The 19,205-nt window shown below is 38.8% G+C and overlaps 1 protein-coding gene across 3 annotated transcripts in view; it reads right to left on the bottom strand.

The window, feature by feature from the left end:
- The window catches only part of LOC124134787, a 126,662-nt gene that overhangs the window by 28,000 nt on the left and 79,457 nt on the right, over window positions 1–19,205 (bottom strand). For all 3 annotated transcript variants that reach the window (XM_046499823.2, XM_046499824.2, XM_046499825.2), the window contains one exon: window positions 5,780–6,010. In XM_046499823.2, the coding sequence (XP_046355779.2) occupies window positions 5,780–6,010 (231 nt within the window). The remainder of the gene's footprint in view (window positions 1–5,779; window positions 6,011–19,205) is intronic.

The following is a 19,205-nucleotide window of genomic DNA, read 5'->3' as shown; positions in this document are numbered from 1 at the left end:
AACAAAAGCAAAATGCTCTACAACAATTCAATAAATCACCAATCCAATGACAGTTTAGTGAAATATTCCTACCTGAATGAGTTAATTCACGTTGTGACTAACCCTATGTTGAAAGAAGATCTAAAACTTTCTTCTTCTTCATTTGGACAAAAAAATTCTAACCTGGTGTCAGTTAGGGTTGAGATGTAATCAATCATAACTCATCCGCTTCTGTGTTTAGCTAGGCCCTTACCTGGGGCCACAATTTTACCCAATCACCCAAGCGTCCTACTTGTGACATATTTATTTTCCCACTTTGCTATGGAAACACTTTGAACTGTTTAGGTCTGCCCTATGATCAATCAAGCATGGTTACGCTCGGCCTTGCGGGTCTTCTCGTAGTTGACCTTAATTAACACCTGCATGAGTAATTGCCGGTAATGGCAACTCATGGATGAATTACTTAGTAAAAATGAATAAAAACGTAACGGATGACAAGATTTTGTAATTGTCTCCAAGAGTTTCAGAGCTATTTCTTGCTCCATCAACAGACTCATTAATACATTGTTATGTCTACAAAACTTTTCTTAAAAATTTTAAAATGCAATTCAAAAACTTAGTAAAGTCTCTGTCATAGTGGTCAAAATAATGGTCCAAATATCATTAGATCCAAATGAAGCTGTCGACTGAATAACCTATTTACTTTTTCACTCTCATGCTATAAAACCATAAGTCAATCATGAACCAAGCTGCCATGAACAACAGCAAAAGTAAATAGTAACCCACAATCCACTGCTCAAAAGTTGGGACAAACATACATGGAGAAGGAGTACATGTATAAGGACAGCTGCTGCAGAGTGACGCTATGACACATGCGCACTCAGCCCTACCCAGATCAGACGCCAAGTCCCCTACACGTGTCTACACCCCATCTCACTCACGCAGACCTCGTTAACTATCAAAGGATTTACACCTGATAAAAAGGTGTGTCAACTTAACGCTTTACTTGTTGTACCTGACTACGCATTCCCTCCATAAACCTGTACCTTTGTGGTATTGAATGAAATAGTATCTGGATACTTACTTTATGATCGGGAAATTGATGTGTTAATTTTTACATCTCAACATGAGTTTCCTCAATAGACAGGTGTATCATTCTTGCCTGTATGCTCTCAGGAACTTATCTAGGATACCAAACTTAGCGCCCTTGGCAGGTAAATAGGGATAAAATTGTCCTTTTGTTCAAACTTGTACTTTTAAAGTGGGAAATGTTTTTAATTCTAATTTGGGAATTATTATTAACATCTGCAGCAGACTTGGGGCCAAATGTCGGCCTCTGAGCAGGTCTCGATAATTCCATGGCCCTCTTGAAGTGATATGTTTTTCCCTGCAAGTTAAGTCACAGCAAGACTTTGAAATAACAAAATATGAAAGACAACACTGGAATTGTAAATATATGGCCATCAAATTATCCTACATCAAGGCACAACAAATATTTGGCATGTGATTACTATCATTAAAACCATTTGCCAGCGTTAAGTGAAAAATCCACAAAGACATCTGTCAAATATGTTTCTCAGAGAATAAAAACTTCCAATTTCTCGCAAAAAATATTCCCTTCTGACAAACAGATCAGGTATTGTATGTTCAACAAATGTCCAATGGACAGTTATAATATTTACAACAAATAATACAAATGAAAATATTTAACACATCAACAAACAGAAAAACTGCCATGACACTCAGTCCAGCATTTACAGAATTTTCTGTTTGTACTTTTAGCATCTGAATAACCATAACACTGATTTTGGACAATAGAAATGGCTGCCAAAATGTCAGCTACCGAATTCAATCAGTATAATCTGTCTGTACAAATGAATTTGAGAAATCAACAATGGTTCCACTGTTTATTAGCAGCTTGTGCCGATATTTGTCACCCAGGTGTCTGTTTTCTCGGCTAATTCCTCTCAGCCTAAAATCCACAAAACGATTTGCTTTAGACCCATCCTAGCTCTTCGGTTCAGAAGTCAAAATATACCTGCTTTGCACAACTTGCTGTTGAGATGGCACGATCCAGTGTTTACGATCAACGGGCAAATTCTACATTTTTAGGCGGATGTTTATTTTTCACTTAAATCAGATCAGGTGATTTTTCTTTTTGACATGCAAGGCTATTTCATTTCATGTCTGGTTACGAAAGACGAGAAAAAGTCAGAACCACCAATCAATGCATGGATGACAATTTTGAATTCAAACTTGAAACTGTGTCTCTTGAAAATACGTTTTGAATGAATTTAGTTCATTGAATATCTTATTCTTTAGCCATAAGGTGAAAGACAAACAAACCAGATTACGAATATCAAACATGTTCTACCGTAATGTTTACTTTTCTATGCAACTGAATGTTTTTGTTATTACAAACAGAAACCATTAGCTGTTGCACAGCTAGACGCAGATGGAAAACAGTACATTATTCAGGGAATAGAATATGACATGTGGCAGTCATGAATCTAATGCACAGCCAAAGCATAAATTTATCAATTCATGTGAAATGAAGCATATAGAAACTGATCATCACGTTGAAGTCTCGTGAGTTCCACACAATGGTATGACTTTATAGGACGAAGGCTGGTAACTGATCCAACCTGGACCACAAAACAAGTGGTTGACAGCATGAGCAGAGATCTATGTCATACAATGATACATAAGGTCACCATAGTCTGTCTCCCTGACCCTAGAAGATAAACTACAAAATCAATCCAACTGATGTCTTGGTTGCCTCGTCTCTAGAATTTAGGCATTGATCTTGGCTCAATTAGGATGGGATTTTTAATTTTGTAGATATATTTTTTTTATAAATAATTAAAGATAACTATTTTTGGGACTAACTGTTAGACTAGGTCACACATTCCAACAATCAAAACCCCCATTTAGGGTGGCATGGTGTCAAAAATTTGATACTGGGAATCCACTCTTTCCTCATCTGTGAGTTATAAGTCTGTTATGATATTCTATTCATTATTCATACTAATATGTAAAATAAGTAATATTTTATAGACTTCTGCCTGAGATAAAGTTATAAAAAAATGAGCCTATGGTCACTAAAGATGTGAAGCAGCTGTGTCTTTAGAGTGAGTGAGTGAGTTGGGTTGTAATAGTATTAAAGTTAATAATATCAGTTGATTGTGGGAGGAGAGCCCAAAGTGAAGCAGTTCCGAGATTGTTTACCACTTTGTTGAAATTCATGAGAACAGGTATGGTGCTGACAAACCTAGAAAAATAATCAGGGTGAACCATGGTTCAAACCCACAAGCCTAGGTGTTTTTAGAACCCACTGATGAAGTCAACTCACACCATCAAACATAATGTACTGAAATGACATCACTTTATGGGCTGCATCGAAACAATCAACAAAATATGTGACCCACCAGGAGAAAAGGGACCTTACGGGTGCTACGATACAATTGTGCTGTCACGTCATGAAGGATGATTGAAATACACTTACTGTATTCGACGTAATAAGCGCCTAGGGCGCTCTCAAAATTAGGAATATTAGAATATTATTTTGGTGAAAAAAAACAGAGTTGAAAGATAAATTTTGTGGTTTAAGCTGACAACCTGAAATGTTTATGTACGACAGATATATTTTTCCAGAATTAAATTGCCAATAATTAAGGATGCATATAACACACAAGTGTGTATCATACGCGAATAAATAAGTCTTGTCTACATTGATCAGTTGGAAGGGGTGCTAATTGGGATTGTTCACTAGCCAATATATTAACAAATATGGCCCTGGGCGCTTATTGGAGCGGGGCGCTTATTACATCGAATACGGTACTTCTGTAAAAATCGACAAATGTGCAGACTGTTAAAAAATATGTTATTTTTCTCTCGTCAGTTTGTAATGTCATGAAAACGTTATTTCAAAACATTTCAGCATACATCTCTACGTTCATTTAATCAGACATTATATCTAAAAATGTTATAACATGAACAGTTATAAGTCTGAAAATGAGACTTTGCAGAGAATGATCCAAATGTTTGATGCCATGAATCTCTGTAATAAATATAAATTGAAGCTTGTGAATTGTATTTTTTGTGTTCCTAAGAGATCATAGTTTCAAAATGTAATGAGAAATCACCAAGTGACATTTCATCATAAGGTTTCTAATCTCAGGGTTGATCACATATTGATTGGCCACTTTACATAAACATAACAAAGCACCAGTGACAATTACAGCATACCTTCCAAGAAAACGGACATCTCAGACTGGACTGACCTACCAGTTAAAGCTCTAACTATCAGACCTTCTGAAGATTAAACTTGTACCTTAGGCGCCACATCAAAACCATATACCTGACATCAACAGAAACTGTTTTCAGTCTTACGGTGTGTGTGTTTATGGCTTCCTTCAACTGATGACATCGACGTGAAGGAAAGGATAGTGCTTGTACTTAATGAGACTGAACATCATTACTGTTTCATGAGAAAGTCATAAAAAGTTTCACTCCTTTGGCTCATAAAATCTGTAAGAAGCAAATAACAAGTAACAGAGGTCTGGGTTTCATGAGACAACAGTTTCATAGGCTTCACTAACTACATTGAACAGCCTTAAATAATTCATTAATTGAACACTTAACCGTAATTACCTTCCAGCTTTATAAGAGTACTCCACAAAGCCTTTGTTAGCAATAGTGCACGGCCTCATGATTTTCTATTGTGTCCTGTGTTGTATTTACTCATTTTCTACTTGTCATACATATCTAAAATTGTCCCAAGTGATCTGACGACAGCGGTACTTCTTACCTAGTGGAACTCTTACTTTGTGAATCTGATTAATCTGATACTTGCTTACATAACGTTCATGATGGCTCGAACAAACATACTGACACATAAAGAAGCGAGTTTAGGAAAACCCTCTTTGTTGTGCCAGAAGAATGGAAAGATGGCACAACAAAGAATGATCATGGTATATTTGACCATGAGGTGAGGTGAAATGGGGTTTAAAGTCATGTCCAAGATTATTGCACTTATATAGCAACGTGTGTGTGTGTGTGTGTGTGTGTGTGTGTGTGTGTGTGTGTGTGTGTGTGTGTGTGTGTGTGTGTGTGTGTGTGTGTGTGTGTGTGTGTGTGTGTGTGTGTGAGAGAGATATGCCGATTTATAGTGCTAGCTCAGAGAGATACCATGCCGCAGTTTAACATGAATACCACACTCAGACACAGTATACTAACTCCGAGCTAACTACTCCTTGTTTTAGCCCCTTAATGCCGAGCGGCAGGCATGGTAACAACAAGTACCATCTTTTTATGTCTTTTGGTATGACGCGGCCGGGGATCGAACCCCGGACTTTCCGCTCTCCAGGAGGCGGTCTTATTTCAACATGAGAACGGGGGCACAGTTGATGCAGTTGTCTATGGAGCATCAATTTGCACCACTTAAGCATGCCAGAAACCTAGGATCTTGATTCCAATCCAGATTTGCTCTGTTTGTGTTTCAAGGTTTCTCAGAACCATATCCAACCTTGTGGGTTTCACCGAAGTGGTAAACGTCTGCGACCTGCATCACTTCGGGCCTTCCTCCCACATTAAGCTATCGGCACTCGCTGTCATATAAGTGAAATAGTGTTCATAGCAGCATCAGACCCAAGTCACTCACTCACTCAAGTCAACATGGGAGTCAAACCTAATTCATATTCCAGATGAGTAGGAGCATAATGTAACAAAAAACCCAACCAGTCTAGCTGAGTGAACACCTGACCCACTACACTGGTGTGTAGTGAAATTGGTGTTTTACCTTTGGATTGTTCAGTTCCTCCTCTAGCCGACACTGCCACTCTAGCGACTGCAGCCACACCCCATGCCAACGGTGCTCCAGGCCTGTTGCAGTGTGCGGGGAGATGGGGGTGTAGTGGTCGTCGTCTGTGTCAATGTCACCGTTAAAGCTCTCATCGTTGTTTATTCGCTGACTCAGCTTGACCACTGCTGACACCACCTTCGACTGTGACTCAATGTCCCGCTGCAGAACCTGAAACAGAGCAATGATATAATTAAATTACAATTTACAACCATTCCAAATTACCATGTAGAGAGCTTTAACCTCATTTTAAAAAAGCAATACAAATATGATGAAATGAAATAACACTGAAGGGGCATTTCAGTATTCAAAAAGAATGACATACTCTTCACAATGTCAATAAAGTTGTCATTTTTCTGATTGAAACAAATATGAAAAAAGTTTAATATAAATTTGCATTCGTGTTAGCTGAAGACCTTGTAATGTCATCTCGGGCTAACTGGAGGATAAAGGCAACACTAAATTCATTAAATGTTGAAAAGCGTCCATGATGATATATTTTGTCCATGAAGGATCACCAAGGGATGATAATACCCCCAATGCCCTATTCTACAAAAACTCAACAGTATCAGTACTTCAAAGGGGTCCCAAAACTCTCATAGAGACCCCTCGTCTCTTTGGTTGAATCTCAACCTTTTGAACCCTAAACTTTGTAAACAAATACTTTTATTATACAACAAAAGAATTTTCAACCAACACACTGAATTTCACAACCTGGTAAAATTCTCCAATCTGTCAGGTTTCTAACAAACATTTGTCACATCAGCAAATAATTACAGCATACATTTCCACTCTTTTCGACTTGGCATGTTTGACTATATTAACACACATCTACCACACTGAATACAAAGCAAACACAAGAGTGTTGAATCCATTCCACACCTATGTAAATGCTATGCCACAAACTCCTGAACCAACAGCTCTCTATCTGACATATGCAACGATCTTCAGAGAAAAACTTTGTATCCAATCAAACCAGGCTGTTTATATCAAGGTGTAAATCCTTCTCAATCTTCACACTGGCAATAACTGTGTTAGTAGTCCTCGATTCTTCTCTTCAAATCAATAAAGAATATTCGCCAACATTGGCCTCAGGTATAGCATGGCACACACAAAACTGAAGACAACAGTCTGAAAATCATGACCAGTAAATATTTGTGCATTGTAGCGGCCCAGTGGCCTCCCCTGGTGGTCACACACAGACGAGAGGTCTGTGTTGGGACAGGCAGGTTCCCCAGTACACTCTCAAGGTTCTTGAATGTAATCAATGTTCTCCAATAGCTGAATCCCATTGTATAAATATGCCTTCTGAAAAAGGGAAATACCTAGACCATCAATAGTTATCGATCGGTCCACATTCACTCCTTCACTTTCTGCAGATGTCAACCATACCAGATGTAGGGGTGTTCGCGAAATATGTCAAGAGTTGACAAAAAATATACAACAATCCTCACACCTGGGTTACGACCTTGACCTTGTCACCTTGATGCTAATCTGACATCCAGTACTGTTATACATTGTAACATTGTTGCATGTATCTATCAAAGTGTAGTCTGGAAGATCTCCTTTCTTCAACCTGTGTCAGATTACTTGTGACGTATATCTGTCAGATGATTAAAATGACCTGTTCTCCATGAAAACACTGCCAGATCATGGACTTGTTCTCCAAAATGATATTAGCCCTATGACTAACACAGATATAATAATATTAATTACAAAGACCCTTTACCATACTAACTGAAGCAGAATGACAATATTTACTTGATCAAAGTTCCTTGTGGCCCAGATTTGAATCAAATAGAGCCCTAAATTTAAGTTCCATTTTGAAAAAAACTTCATAAAAATAAGGATACTTATACTGATACTGTAAGTAACACACCTACCAATAAAGCGAGGTCCAAGATTATTGCACTTATATAGCGATGTGTGCATGCACGCACACACGCTTGTACTTGTCCGGACTGATGCCGATTTATAGTAATAGCTCGCTGAGATACCATGCCGCAGTTTAACATGAATACCCTACTCAGACACAGTACTGACTCTGGAGCTGACCAGTCCTTGTTTTAGCCCCTTAATGCCGAGCGACAGGAAGGATAACAACAAGTACCATCTTTTGGTATGACGCAGCCGGGGATCAAAACCCCAGATCTTCCGCTCTCCGGGTGGACACTCTACCACTAGGCCACAGAGGAGGTCATCTACCAATACACAAGACCCGTGAAGATCCAGGGTAGAACAGGCCTTCAGCAACCCATGTCTGCCGTAAAAGACCACTAACGGGATCGGGTTGTCAGGCTCGCTGACTTGGTTGAGCATATCATCGATCCAAATTGCGTGGATCGATGCTCATGATATCAATCACTGGATTGTCTGTGAGTCTCGATTATTTACAGACCACCGTCATATAGCTTGAATATTGCTATGTGCGGCGTAAAACAACCAACCAACCAGACAATAAACAAACACACAAAGGTAATGAAACTAATCAAAATTGACGTGACTCTAATGCATGCTCACCGTCCCTACTGAACTCTTGATATAAAGACGACTGCTGTATTGGTAATGCTATTGCAGGATAAGTACCATAAACATCTCAGCTTGTTACAAGAGACTGCCATCCTACAGGAAACATCACTTAACCTTGACACTAGACGCTCAACAAGCCACAACACTCACCATGATAAATTTTCCATGTTGAGATATAATATATGATGATATAATTCTACGATTGACATGCGGGGGTATCCAGGAAGCTTCTCAGTGACAGATGGGACTCTGACACAGAGAGGAATTGCACTATGCCATGTGGTAGATCTACATGACGAATCACCGGCTAATACGAGGATTCTCTGTACAACACTAGCTAGTGGCTTACAGGAAATTTGCATTTAAAATGTCAACCTTTTCTGTCTTGATCCTGAATTACATACATAATATTATATGTTATGTGCTCTTATGAAAATCTTTCGTCATCTTCTTTGATAACATCTATTCTATCTGTGATAAAACATTGATTTATTTCAGTTCCCATTGTCAAATGTTTGTATGTTAACAATTGCTTAAGAAACAATCGGTTTGCAAATGTCATTAGAAGATTGAAAACAAGTTACATATTGCAAAAACAGGAACATAGAAAGTGCGACTGAGACAGGGAACAAACGGTTTGACACAGAGACAGGGAACAGAGAGTGTGACACAGAGATGGGGAACAAAGAGTGTGTCACAGAGACAGGGAACAGAGTTTGACACAGAGGCAGGGAACAGAGTTTGACACAGAGATTGGGAACAGAGAGTTTGACACAGAGACAGGGAACAAAGAGTGTGACTGAGACATGGAACAAAGAGTTTGACTGAGACAGAGAACAGAGTTTGACACAGAGACAGGGAACAGAGTTTGACACAGAGACAGGGAACAGAGTTTGACACAGAGACAGGGAACAGAGTTTGACACAGAGACAGGGAACAGAGAGTTTGACACAGAGACAGGGAACAGAGAGTTTGACACAGAGACAAGGAACAAATAGTTTGTCACAGAGATGGGGAACAGAGTTTGACACAGAGACAGGGAACAAAGAGTGTGACTGAGACAGGGAACAAAGAGTGTGACTGAGACAGGGAACAAAGAGTGTGACTGAGACAGGGAACAGGGTTTGACACAGAGACAGGGAACAAAGAGTGTGACTGAGACAGGGAACAAAGAGTGTGACTGAGACAGGGAACAAAGAGTGTGACAGAGACAGGGAGAGACAGGGAACAAAGAGTGTGACAGAGACAGGGAACAAGGAGTGTGACTGAGACAGGGAACAGGGTTTGACACAGAGACAGGGAACAAAGAGTGTGACAGAGACAGGGAACAAAGAGTGTGACTGAGACAGGGAACAAAGAGTGTGACAGAGACAGGGAACAAGGAGTGTGACTGAGACAGGGAACAGGGTTTGACACAGAGACAGGGAACAAAGAGTGTGACAGAGACAGGGAACAAAGAGTGTGACTGAGACAGGGAACAAAGAGTTAGACACAGAGACGGGGAATTGCTGTTGGTAGCCGTGGAGTCTATTCAGGGTAGAGACATCAAAGACGGCTTTGGCATTGAAAAATGAAGCAGTGCCAAACCCAAGTCCACAAAATGATATCGCTGGCCAATATCACTTTTCTCCAATCAATTAAAGGACATGGAATTGATAATTGCAGTCGATAGGAAGAACCTGTTTGGGTTAAACGCACGAACAATTCCTCATCACTGCAAACAAACCCAGCATTACTTTAGGAGATTTTCATTTCATTTTTTTAATTATTTTCACTAAAAGATCCCAGTTCTTGTTCCCTTTCTTGAACAAACTGTAACGTAAGATTTCCCTGAGGAGAGACATGTATGAAGCCGAAAGAATTCCTGTATTGATAAAAGTACACGTATCATGAGGTGTGAGTGTCTCATGCCACCCGTACTCCGTGACAAAAAAACAGCACTCTCACCTATTGCAGCGGGATGAAGGATTCATGCTTTGTTAATCTTACATGAAATACCCCAGCCTGCACACAGCATAGGACATTACAGAGTCAAGTTATGAGCACCCAACGTAATCTGGAAGCAAAGCAGACTCCCACAAGTAGCCTGGAGCAGGGATTAATCCTGTGCTCCACACGAGTTACATGATAATGCCTGATTAAAGATGCTATCAGGCAAGATCAATTGTATCAGAAATACCACACATGATCAGTGTTACACTGGACCAAGTTGCTGCAGTAAGTTGTGGGAGATTTTTCAACTATTTTCAGTTACATAAATGTTGTATTCATCCCATCATAAATGATATTGCCAACAACATTTAGTGATATCTATCAGCAGGAACACTTTTCACTTCTTGCACAATTTCACTTCTACATGTCACTTCAGGAATAGGTTTTAACATACAAATTTTGAGGATCGAACCTCTGTCTTCTACATGACAAGCCAACCACTTTTCCACAAGCCCACCCGACCATCCCCCTGGACTCCGACACAAGCAGATGGTGCTCAAGAACAAGCTGGTCAATTGCCATTAACCAGGGCAGATCTACGTAAATTATGCACATGTAGTTGTTACATTTAACAAACCCTGTCATGTATACTGTATGTAAGACAGTTTCAATGGTAAAATCTTCTTCGACAAGAAATTTGAAACACCTTCACAAGATGACTAAGCAGTTAACACAATTAACTTCCAAATCCAACATATTACACAAAATTATTGAAAAGAAAGCTTGATCAAGTTTTAAAGACAAATAGAATGCAAATTCAGGTGTGAAACACTTACAGTCTACTTTGTCCAACACAGAAATACAGAGTGACATTGAGACAGTATGATCAGGTAACACCCCCACGCACAACTATCAGTCGGGGTGCCTGTTACGTGCATTCAGGAATAAGGATCAAATTGATCTGTAGTCAAAGTTCATAATAGTGAGTCAAAAACACACCTGCTACCTGTGGCTGTTCACGTAATTCACCTGTTACGTATACTTGTTCTCCTCATTGAGTGACAAGACAATGACAGGAGAAGTGTGTCTATGTGTCATATATCAGGAATACTTACGTCTTGAAATACGTGATACTGTTATCCTATTTCAGCTTATCTGTTATCGTTGTTGTTATCAAGAAATACGTGAGAGCTTGCATGCATTCATTGGGGTTATCTTTTGATCAAGGAACTTTCCTTATCACTATCAATTTATTCTCCTTCATATTTTACATTTATACCAAAATAGCAAGCGGATAAAAGATCATTTTCATAGCCTGCGCAAATTCTACCTTATTTACTGTTACAAACTGGTTTAAGATTATACAAGAAATAAAACACCTTCCATGACTAGCTTAAGATGTCCATAAAGTTTATCACACATATCAATTTCATGAAAAAAGTACAGTAAATTGAGTAATATATCTGTCAAGCCAGAAACTTCACAAGTGTAAACATTCTGCACATGTGTGTGTGTGTGTGTGTGTGTGTGTGTGTGTGTGTGTGTGTGTGAGTGAGTGAAATAAATGAGTGAGTAAGAAAGAGAAAGAGTCACACACACTCAGAGAGGTAGACAGCCAAGCAGACAGCATGTGAGTGAGTGAGTTGGGTTTAACGCCACTTTTTACAGTATTCCAGTTATATCACGGCGTGTCAGCTTAATGAGGGAGGGAAGCCCCAAGTGATGCAGGCCTTTTACCACTTCTGTGAAACCCACAAGCACGGGTATGGTGCTCACAAACCTAGAAACATAATCGGGGCGAACCAGGATTTGAACCCACAATCATAGGTTTCTGGCGTGCCCAAGGGAGGCAACTCTGCACAGCAAATCGTGGCGCCTTAGACAACTGGGCCACCTGTGCCCCCTCAGACAGCAAGCGAAACATTGTTTATTTATTGTGACTGCTTTGAGTCACAGCACCTGCATGGCCTCCAGCCATCAGTGGACACATGCATTGATTCAACATGGCACGAATATTACCTGCATAAGGATGATACTTTCACACCTTGAGGTTCATGACATTTGTTTACATATCAAGTTATAACATCCAATGACACTACAGTGACAACTAACAAAAGTCAATGACTGATGCAACAGTCACAGTTAACACAAGACAATGAAAAGTGTCACACATCAGTCTCAGAACTGACACAGGAGTCACACAAATGTTTCAACCGTAAAGTCAGTTTATGCTACGGGGTAGATATTGCCATTCAACATTCTCAATTAAACTGAACACTGCTTAAGCATCTATAATTTCTTGTCAATTAATCTTATCATCTGGAAAGGACCCAAAGGACACCACATCAGGTGAAGTGCGGAAGGAAGTAGCAGAATGATACTATTCTCCTGACCAAGCTAAAACTAAGCACAAATTATGAAGGACAAATAACAAACAACCATTGCACAAGACATTCCTTCTAAACAAATACTGAGATCCATCCCTTCCACAACAATTGCCAGTTTTCGTTCACTTCGGAAATCTCCCTAATCCCAAGTTAAGGCTGCCAATAGGAGAACTAGGATTGCAGACGTCAGGAGAAATGTGCTAGCGGCTTACAACTACTCATTTGTTCAGCAGGTGGACATGGAGGGAGAGAGTCTCATGCTATTGTAATACAGGTGTTAAAAGGACACTACTGTGGTCCGGATTATTGCTCTTGGTGAATTAATGGGATGCCAAGGATATGGGTTTATCAGTCATTGTCTGGGGCTAAAAATATTCAGCTTTGCACAAGGTTAACTAATCCACAATGTTAAATTTGGAAAAGCTAATACTGCACCAGATACCCAACTCAAGTCATGTTTCTGTGCATTGAAGGTATCTTACATCTTGACACACTAACTCGGGGGGTATTGGAATCTTCAAACTATGTTGAACAGAATTTGTTCGCTTGTAAATACTCTGCAAACAAAACAAGAATAACAGGTAGCTATGGAAACAATAACTAAGTGCACAAGGAGCTCTGAAGATCATGAGTGCTCGTCAAAGAATCGAAGATATGAATATCCATGTTGACTTTTGCAAATTGACTGCTGAGAAAAGTGAATTGGGCTGTAGGCTTATTCTCCAGTCAGGAATAATATACCCATATCAACCTGGATACACCAATAATATACCTGTTTACCCGAATATACCTATTACAAGCTTATATCACCTGCATATACCTATAACATTCCCATATCACCAGATATATTTACAATGAGCCCATATAATCTGAATATGTCGATATTCCTGGCATGGAACAGACACACCATTGGTTTGGATGTGTTATTCTCTACACTGCTTTGTGTATTGGCACACCAATATCCATCATCAGCAGCCATTGTGTCCCCCTGATCAATTTTTGTGTCAGCTTTGCCCAGATAGATGGTTCAATGCCTTGTTGTTGCTGCAAATACCTTAAAATTGGAAGAACTGATTATGAAAAGTTTTCTGACAAAGCTGCGTCTTGGACTGACCGGCTGCCTGGCTCCGCTTAACAATATATCATACTGTTTTGTGTTCAATCTGTTACGTGTATGGACAAACGTGTTACATACATCAATTAATAACAGATGATAAGCACAATAAAATCAATTTTCTTGATATGATTATTATAAATCTGGCGAAACTTGTTTTGGGGGACAAAGAAGCACCATATAGTATCTTGCACCAGATGGAGCTATTTCTGAAGATGGGGTTATTTTTACGAACTGTATATTGACTTTCCATGCCAGAGGATTGTGCAATGAAGAAATCAATTTGCCAACATGGCAACTGGACATTATTTCAATATTAATGACTCCTACATCCCAGATGTTTGCAGAGTTTCAACACAATCAATAATTCAGTGAAATTGAACTGCAATGAGGTGAATGCTGCCCAGGTTAAAGAGAAAAGATTTTATGCGAGTAATTTTTATAGTAATTCCATCCCTGCTGGTTTTGGAATATTGTCCACTAACACCTAATAATTAATTTGTCCTTTTGGCATCATAATATTTTATTTTTTTAGTTACAATGAATTTAAATTTAAATAACAGGAAAAAACTATTTTTTGTGTCTAAATCTTAGAAATGATTACAAAAATAATTTCATCAGATTAACAAGTTACATCATATGAAAAGATGACTTGATAATGTTTCAAAGGAACAATTCTTGCGATCCTGAACAACAAAGGTTTCCCTAAGGACTGATTTCATTGATATCATCTCACAAAATGCCATCAGTATTATATTCAATATCAGTTATAATTTTATAATCTCAATCACCTCCCATCTGTCAGAGCAAGTGCAACCAGATCACCAGTTATGAGGCTGCACTGGTTTACAGTTACAGGGACAGTAACATTTACATGAATAATAAACAGTTGTGTGACCAGCCTTATTAAGTGAGAAGCCTTACCAGATTAAGTGTTAGAGCACTTTTCACAAGATCACTAGACTGTACAGGTATAAATAATTTATTATAGACATCAAACACAGCACTCTGCAGGACATGGCCATCCATTGTCACTGTCCACAGGAAGCTGTTATATTTCATGATGAAAAATTGATAGTCAACACAGAAGTGTTCGACCATGTTGTTTCCTAATTAATACTTAACAAGGCAGTGTCGAAAACACCAAAGAGTTAACAAGCAGTACATTAGGAGAATCATTATAAAGTCTTTGAACATGTTGCCGAAATAATTAACAATAAAAAACATGTCCATCCAATTTACTAACGGCATAATTTACAGGAATGTTTCTTATTCAGTGTTCCATAAATTAATAAATATAAACATCTACATAACTGAATCTTTCCTCCTCACACCTTTCTTTTACAGGAATGGATATTCAACAAAAACCTGACACCAAACCCCCAAAATTATTAAGACATTATTATACAGTTCCTTAAAGTCTGTCATACAGACCCTGAAACAAATATATCCAATACAGCCCATGTAAGTCTATAATTATTCGCAAGTTTTACTGCAGTTTCTGAAATGAAGAGAGACTCTGAGCTCCTTTCTATTATAATCTATAGAGATGATTTAACAGTTTTTTTGGTAAAATAATTTCTTTTCATTTAGAAACCAGATGTTAGTGGAAGTTCCTTACGCCATCCACCATCTTAAGATGACAGATCTTCCTTTGACCCAGATCTGCATACAATGAAAGACACATGACTACAATGGCATTATCTGCTCCATACACACCAGCATGAATGCTTCTTTATAAGATTATTGGCAGTTGTGATTTTGTGGGACACTGAGAGTGATGAACTAAGGACTATTCATCTTAGCCAGTCATTTCATGTCAGGAATGTGACACCCAAGAGAACCAGTTCAGATGGTACCAATCACCTTTACCAAACACTGTTCACATAATCCGCTACTTTCATTCCCGGGGGGTGAATATACATTCGTATCAAATACCTGGTGTATATCTTCTCACACTAAACCTTCAAAAAATGTTGCTAAGTCCTTTTTCATTGTCCCAAGCACCACAAAGACGGAATTACAATATGTTTATACAACAAAGAGATCATATATGTTCAGAGCCCATATACTTTAAACATAAGTATATCCATTGTTCACAACTGCTTCTGAAGGGCTGGCTATTTGTAGTGTCAGCTAAGGCCATGTTAATATGGCTGTAATCTCCATCTAATGGTGTCTTTGTAACACACGTTTACAAACCCACAAAATCAGAACCAAAATGGCCAGTAACAGGATGTAAATGGTTATAATGACAAAGAAAGTATGTTTGCTATTTGGTAGTTTGTTTGATCCCTTGATGACCTTTATGTGAATATTGATATCTTTACAATGGTGGCAGGGTTTGCGGACAAACAGCTAAAAATTTGCAGTAAAGGACAACTGCTCGGCTAATGTTTACCTGAAAATGTACACAATTACAATAACCAGGTTCAAATGTAATCAAACCCAACACCTGTAATTTCTCCCCATAAAAGGTCCTCGAGTCGATTCAGGGTATGAGGTGGCAAGGTCACTCCACATGATAGAATATTACACCGAGCATTTCACAACTAGCAGCTAATACCCAATATAACATGGATTTCCTGAAAATATTCATTATGGTCAAATGCATGAAACACCAAGGCCTGCTACAACAAAATCAATAGTCCAAACGTCCCCAATGTGTAGAAAATCCAACAAAATCCTCCCATTACTCTGTCCTGCATCGATAACCACAAAGTCACATCTGACTTGTAATGAATACACTTTCAGTGACGTTTATTTCCCTTGTATATTTGTCAAAGTAGTTCACGCATACATGATTTCATTTATAAACTACTTTCATAACACATAAACACTACAATTCCCCTTGTCAAACTGTGTGGTTGGAGTAGTCAAGTGGTTCAGGGCCCACTTGCACAAAGCGATCTTAGCGCTAAGACTATTGTAAGCCTGTGCTAAAGTATGGGAGTTACGATCATCTTAGCGCTAAGATCGCTTTGTGCAAGTAGGTCCAGGTGTTTACTTGTTGACAGGAGTCCTGAGTTTGAAGCCCGAATAGGTTATGCATGAAGCAAAATCATAGTTTCCACAGCCATGACATGGTTTGAATATTTCTAACACAGGGCAAAACCTAACTCACTCACTCACTCCATCTTCTCATTGCCAGGCAACAACAATGTACATTTTTCCATCAAATAAGGGCCTGAAAGAATCATATTGTAGGACTCTTCATCACAGTCAATGTTACACTAACTCAATCATAGCTGCCTTGATGCTGGAGCGATGAATCAGAAATCGCAAATTATGACTACTAAATCAATCACAAATTAGATACTGCATGTTTTCCTATACTCTATCAAGACAATAATAAATAGACAGGTGAATTGAAGAAAAAATGTATCATTTCCTCTTAGTCTCCGGTAACATGGCTTGTCCATCCTGCAGACATGGTCAGAAAGGTAGTGATCAATACTTCTCATGGCTTACAAGGAATAGTAGAATATCGGCTAACCATCCACTTAGAGGTGTTAAACACGACAACCCAATCAAATCTGGATTCTTTACATAAGGTGACAAGAGGTGAACGTAGCTTAACGCCACAGTCAGCAATATTCCAGCTATGTCATGGGGGCCTGTTAATATTTGAGTCTGGTTCAGACAAACATTGGTAGTTATTATGAACAACAATGATAGAACCAATGTCTTCCTGAGTAAGAAACAAGGACACTGTCCACTAGGCTGCCTCCTTCCACACCTGGCTTTTACAACATTGGGGGGCACGGGTGGCCCAGTCGTCTAAGGTGCCGAGTTGCGTCCCTTGAGCATGCCAGAAACCTATGATTGTGGGTTCGAATCCCGGTTCGCCCCGATTATGTTTCTAGGTTTGTCAGCACCATACCCGTGCTCGATGGTTTCAACGAAGTGGTAAACGTCCGAGACCTGCATCACTTTGGGCTTTCCTCCTACATTAAGCTGACACGCCATGATATAACTGGAATACTGTTAAAAGCGGCGTTAAACCCAACTCACTCACTCACTCACTCACTCATTTTACAGCATTGCAATGGTAATGGGCAGATTTCAGTTTCTGTTAATCATTTAATTACAATCTGGTTATATTCAAGTGGTCCCTTAGTATACACCACAGTAGATATCAATAAAACCTTTGTGAAGCAATAAAGATTGTGAAATATAGTCATTCCAGGACAATAGTGTCAGCTTCATGGATGTGTTGAATAAGAAGAAACACATCATAAGGGGCTTTCTGCCTTTCTTCACGCCAGCAATAAGCAGATACAATATTTGTCACTCCATATTTGAATCAGTTGTCACAGTACACAAATACAACCGAGTCACTACGTAACAGTCATTAAATCATTCTGAAGGTAGTATTGTACAACCACATGTATATGAACAATGCATTGTAGATGACAACAGCTTAATCTAAGGTGTAAGATCTCAGGAAATATAAGTGCTGTTACAATAGCATTCATGAGGACGTTTCGAAATACTACCCTTAATTAATCACCATTCAACAACTTGATACACACAGATCCTCAACCTCATCACCTTGCATCCAACAAAGCCATACACAGGCAATACATCCCCTCAACAACCAGAACCATTATGAAACATTTTTGAAAACGTCTAACAATTTGAAAATCATAATGTATAGGTTAAAAGTTGCTAGTTTTTTATACCCCACCTTCATTGATTGACAAATACCTTATAACCGACCGCAGTTGTCAATTATCACCTTCCATTCACCAGGATTGAGTATTATATCTCAGTAAATTCCAAACTTGGCAAGGCATAACTGACATTTTTTTATGCATCCGCAAACACAAGCAAAACACAAGTTGTGCCTGTGGTTGGCTGAGCTTGCTGCCTTATATAGGTCACATGTCAGGAGATAAGGGGCAATGGGCCCTACCTGTAAAACCTCATATTACAAGAAGAACAACGCATGTTACAAGTTAAAATATTGTCACAGGATATTACTCACGTATGCTTATTTTTAGAACATTTCAAGTTGTATCAGATGTAAATATAGATATAAAGGTATTCAGGGCTCAAATTTGAAAAATGATTTATGTCAGAGTTATTTTTAGATATTTCTAAAATAGTTGATTACTATTTTAATTCACTATAATTGTGAGTGTTTTTTTAAAACATATCTCACAGTATATTTCACAGCCATGAAGTTTAAGCTATACACACCAACAATAAATATAAGCTGTGTAATATCCAGTTCCCACAGAACTGCAGTGTCATGGTGTGTGAGAAGAGTGACGGTAACTACCCATATCTACAATTATTAATACACTAATTGGGGGAGTGAATACAAACGTGACAATGTGTACCTCAATGATGGCCATAAACCTGCATTTCCCAGGTGTTGACATGGAGGGTGTGATTA

This window comes from Haliotis rufescens, unplaced genomic scaffold (assembly GCF_023055435.1).
Source record: "Haliotis rufescens isolate VD_foot unplaced genomic scaffold, xgHalRufe1.0.p SCAF_3, whole genome shotgun sequence".
Classification (NCBI taxonomy): domain Eukaryota; kingdom Metazoa; phylum Mollusca; class Gastropoda; order Lepetellida; family Haliotidae; genus Haliotis; species Haliotis rufescens.
This window is presented reverse-complemented; position numbering and strand designations above follow the sequence as displayed.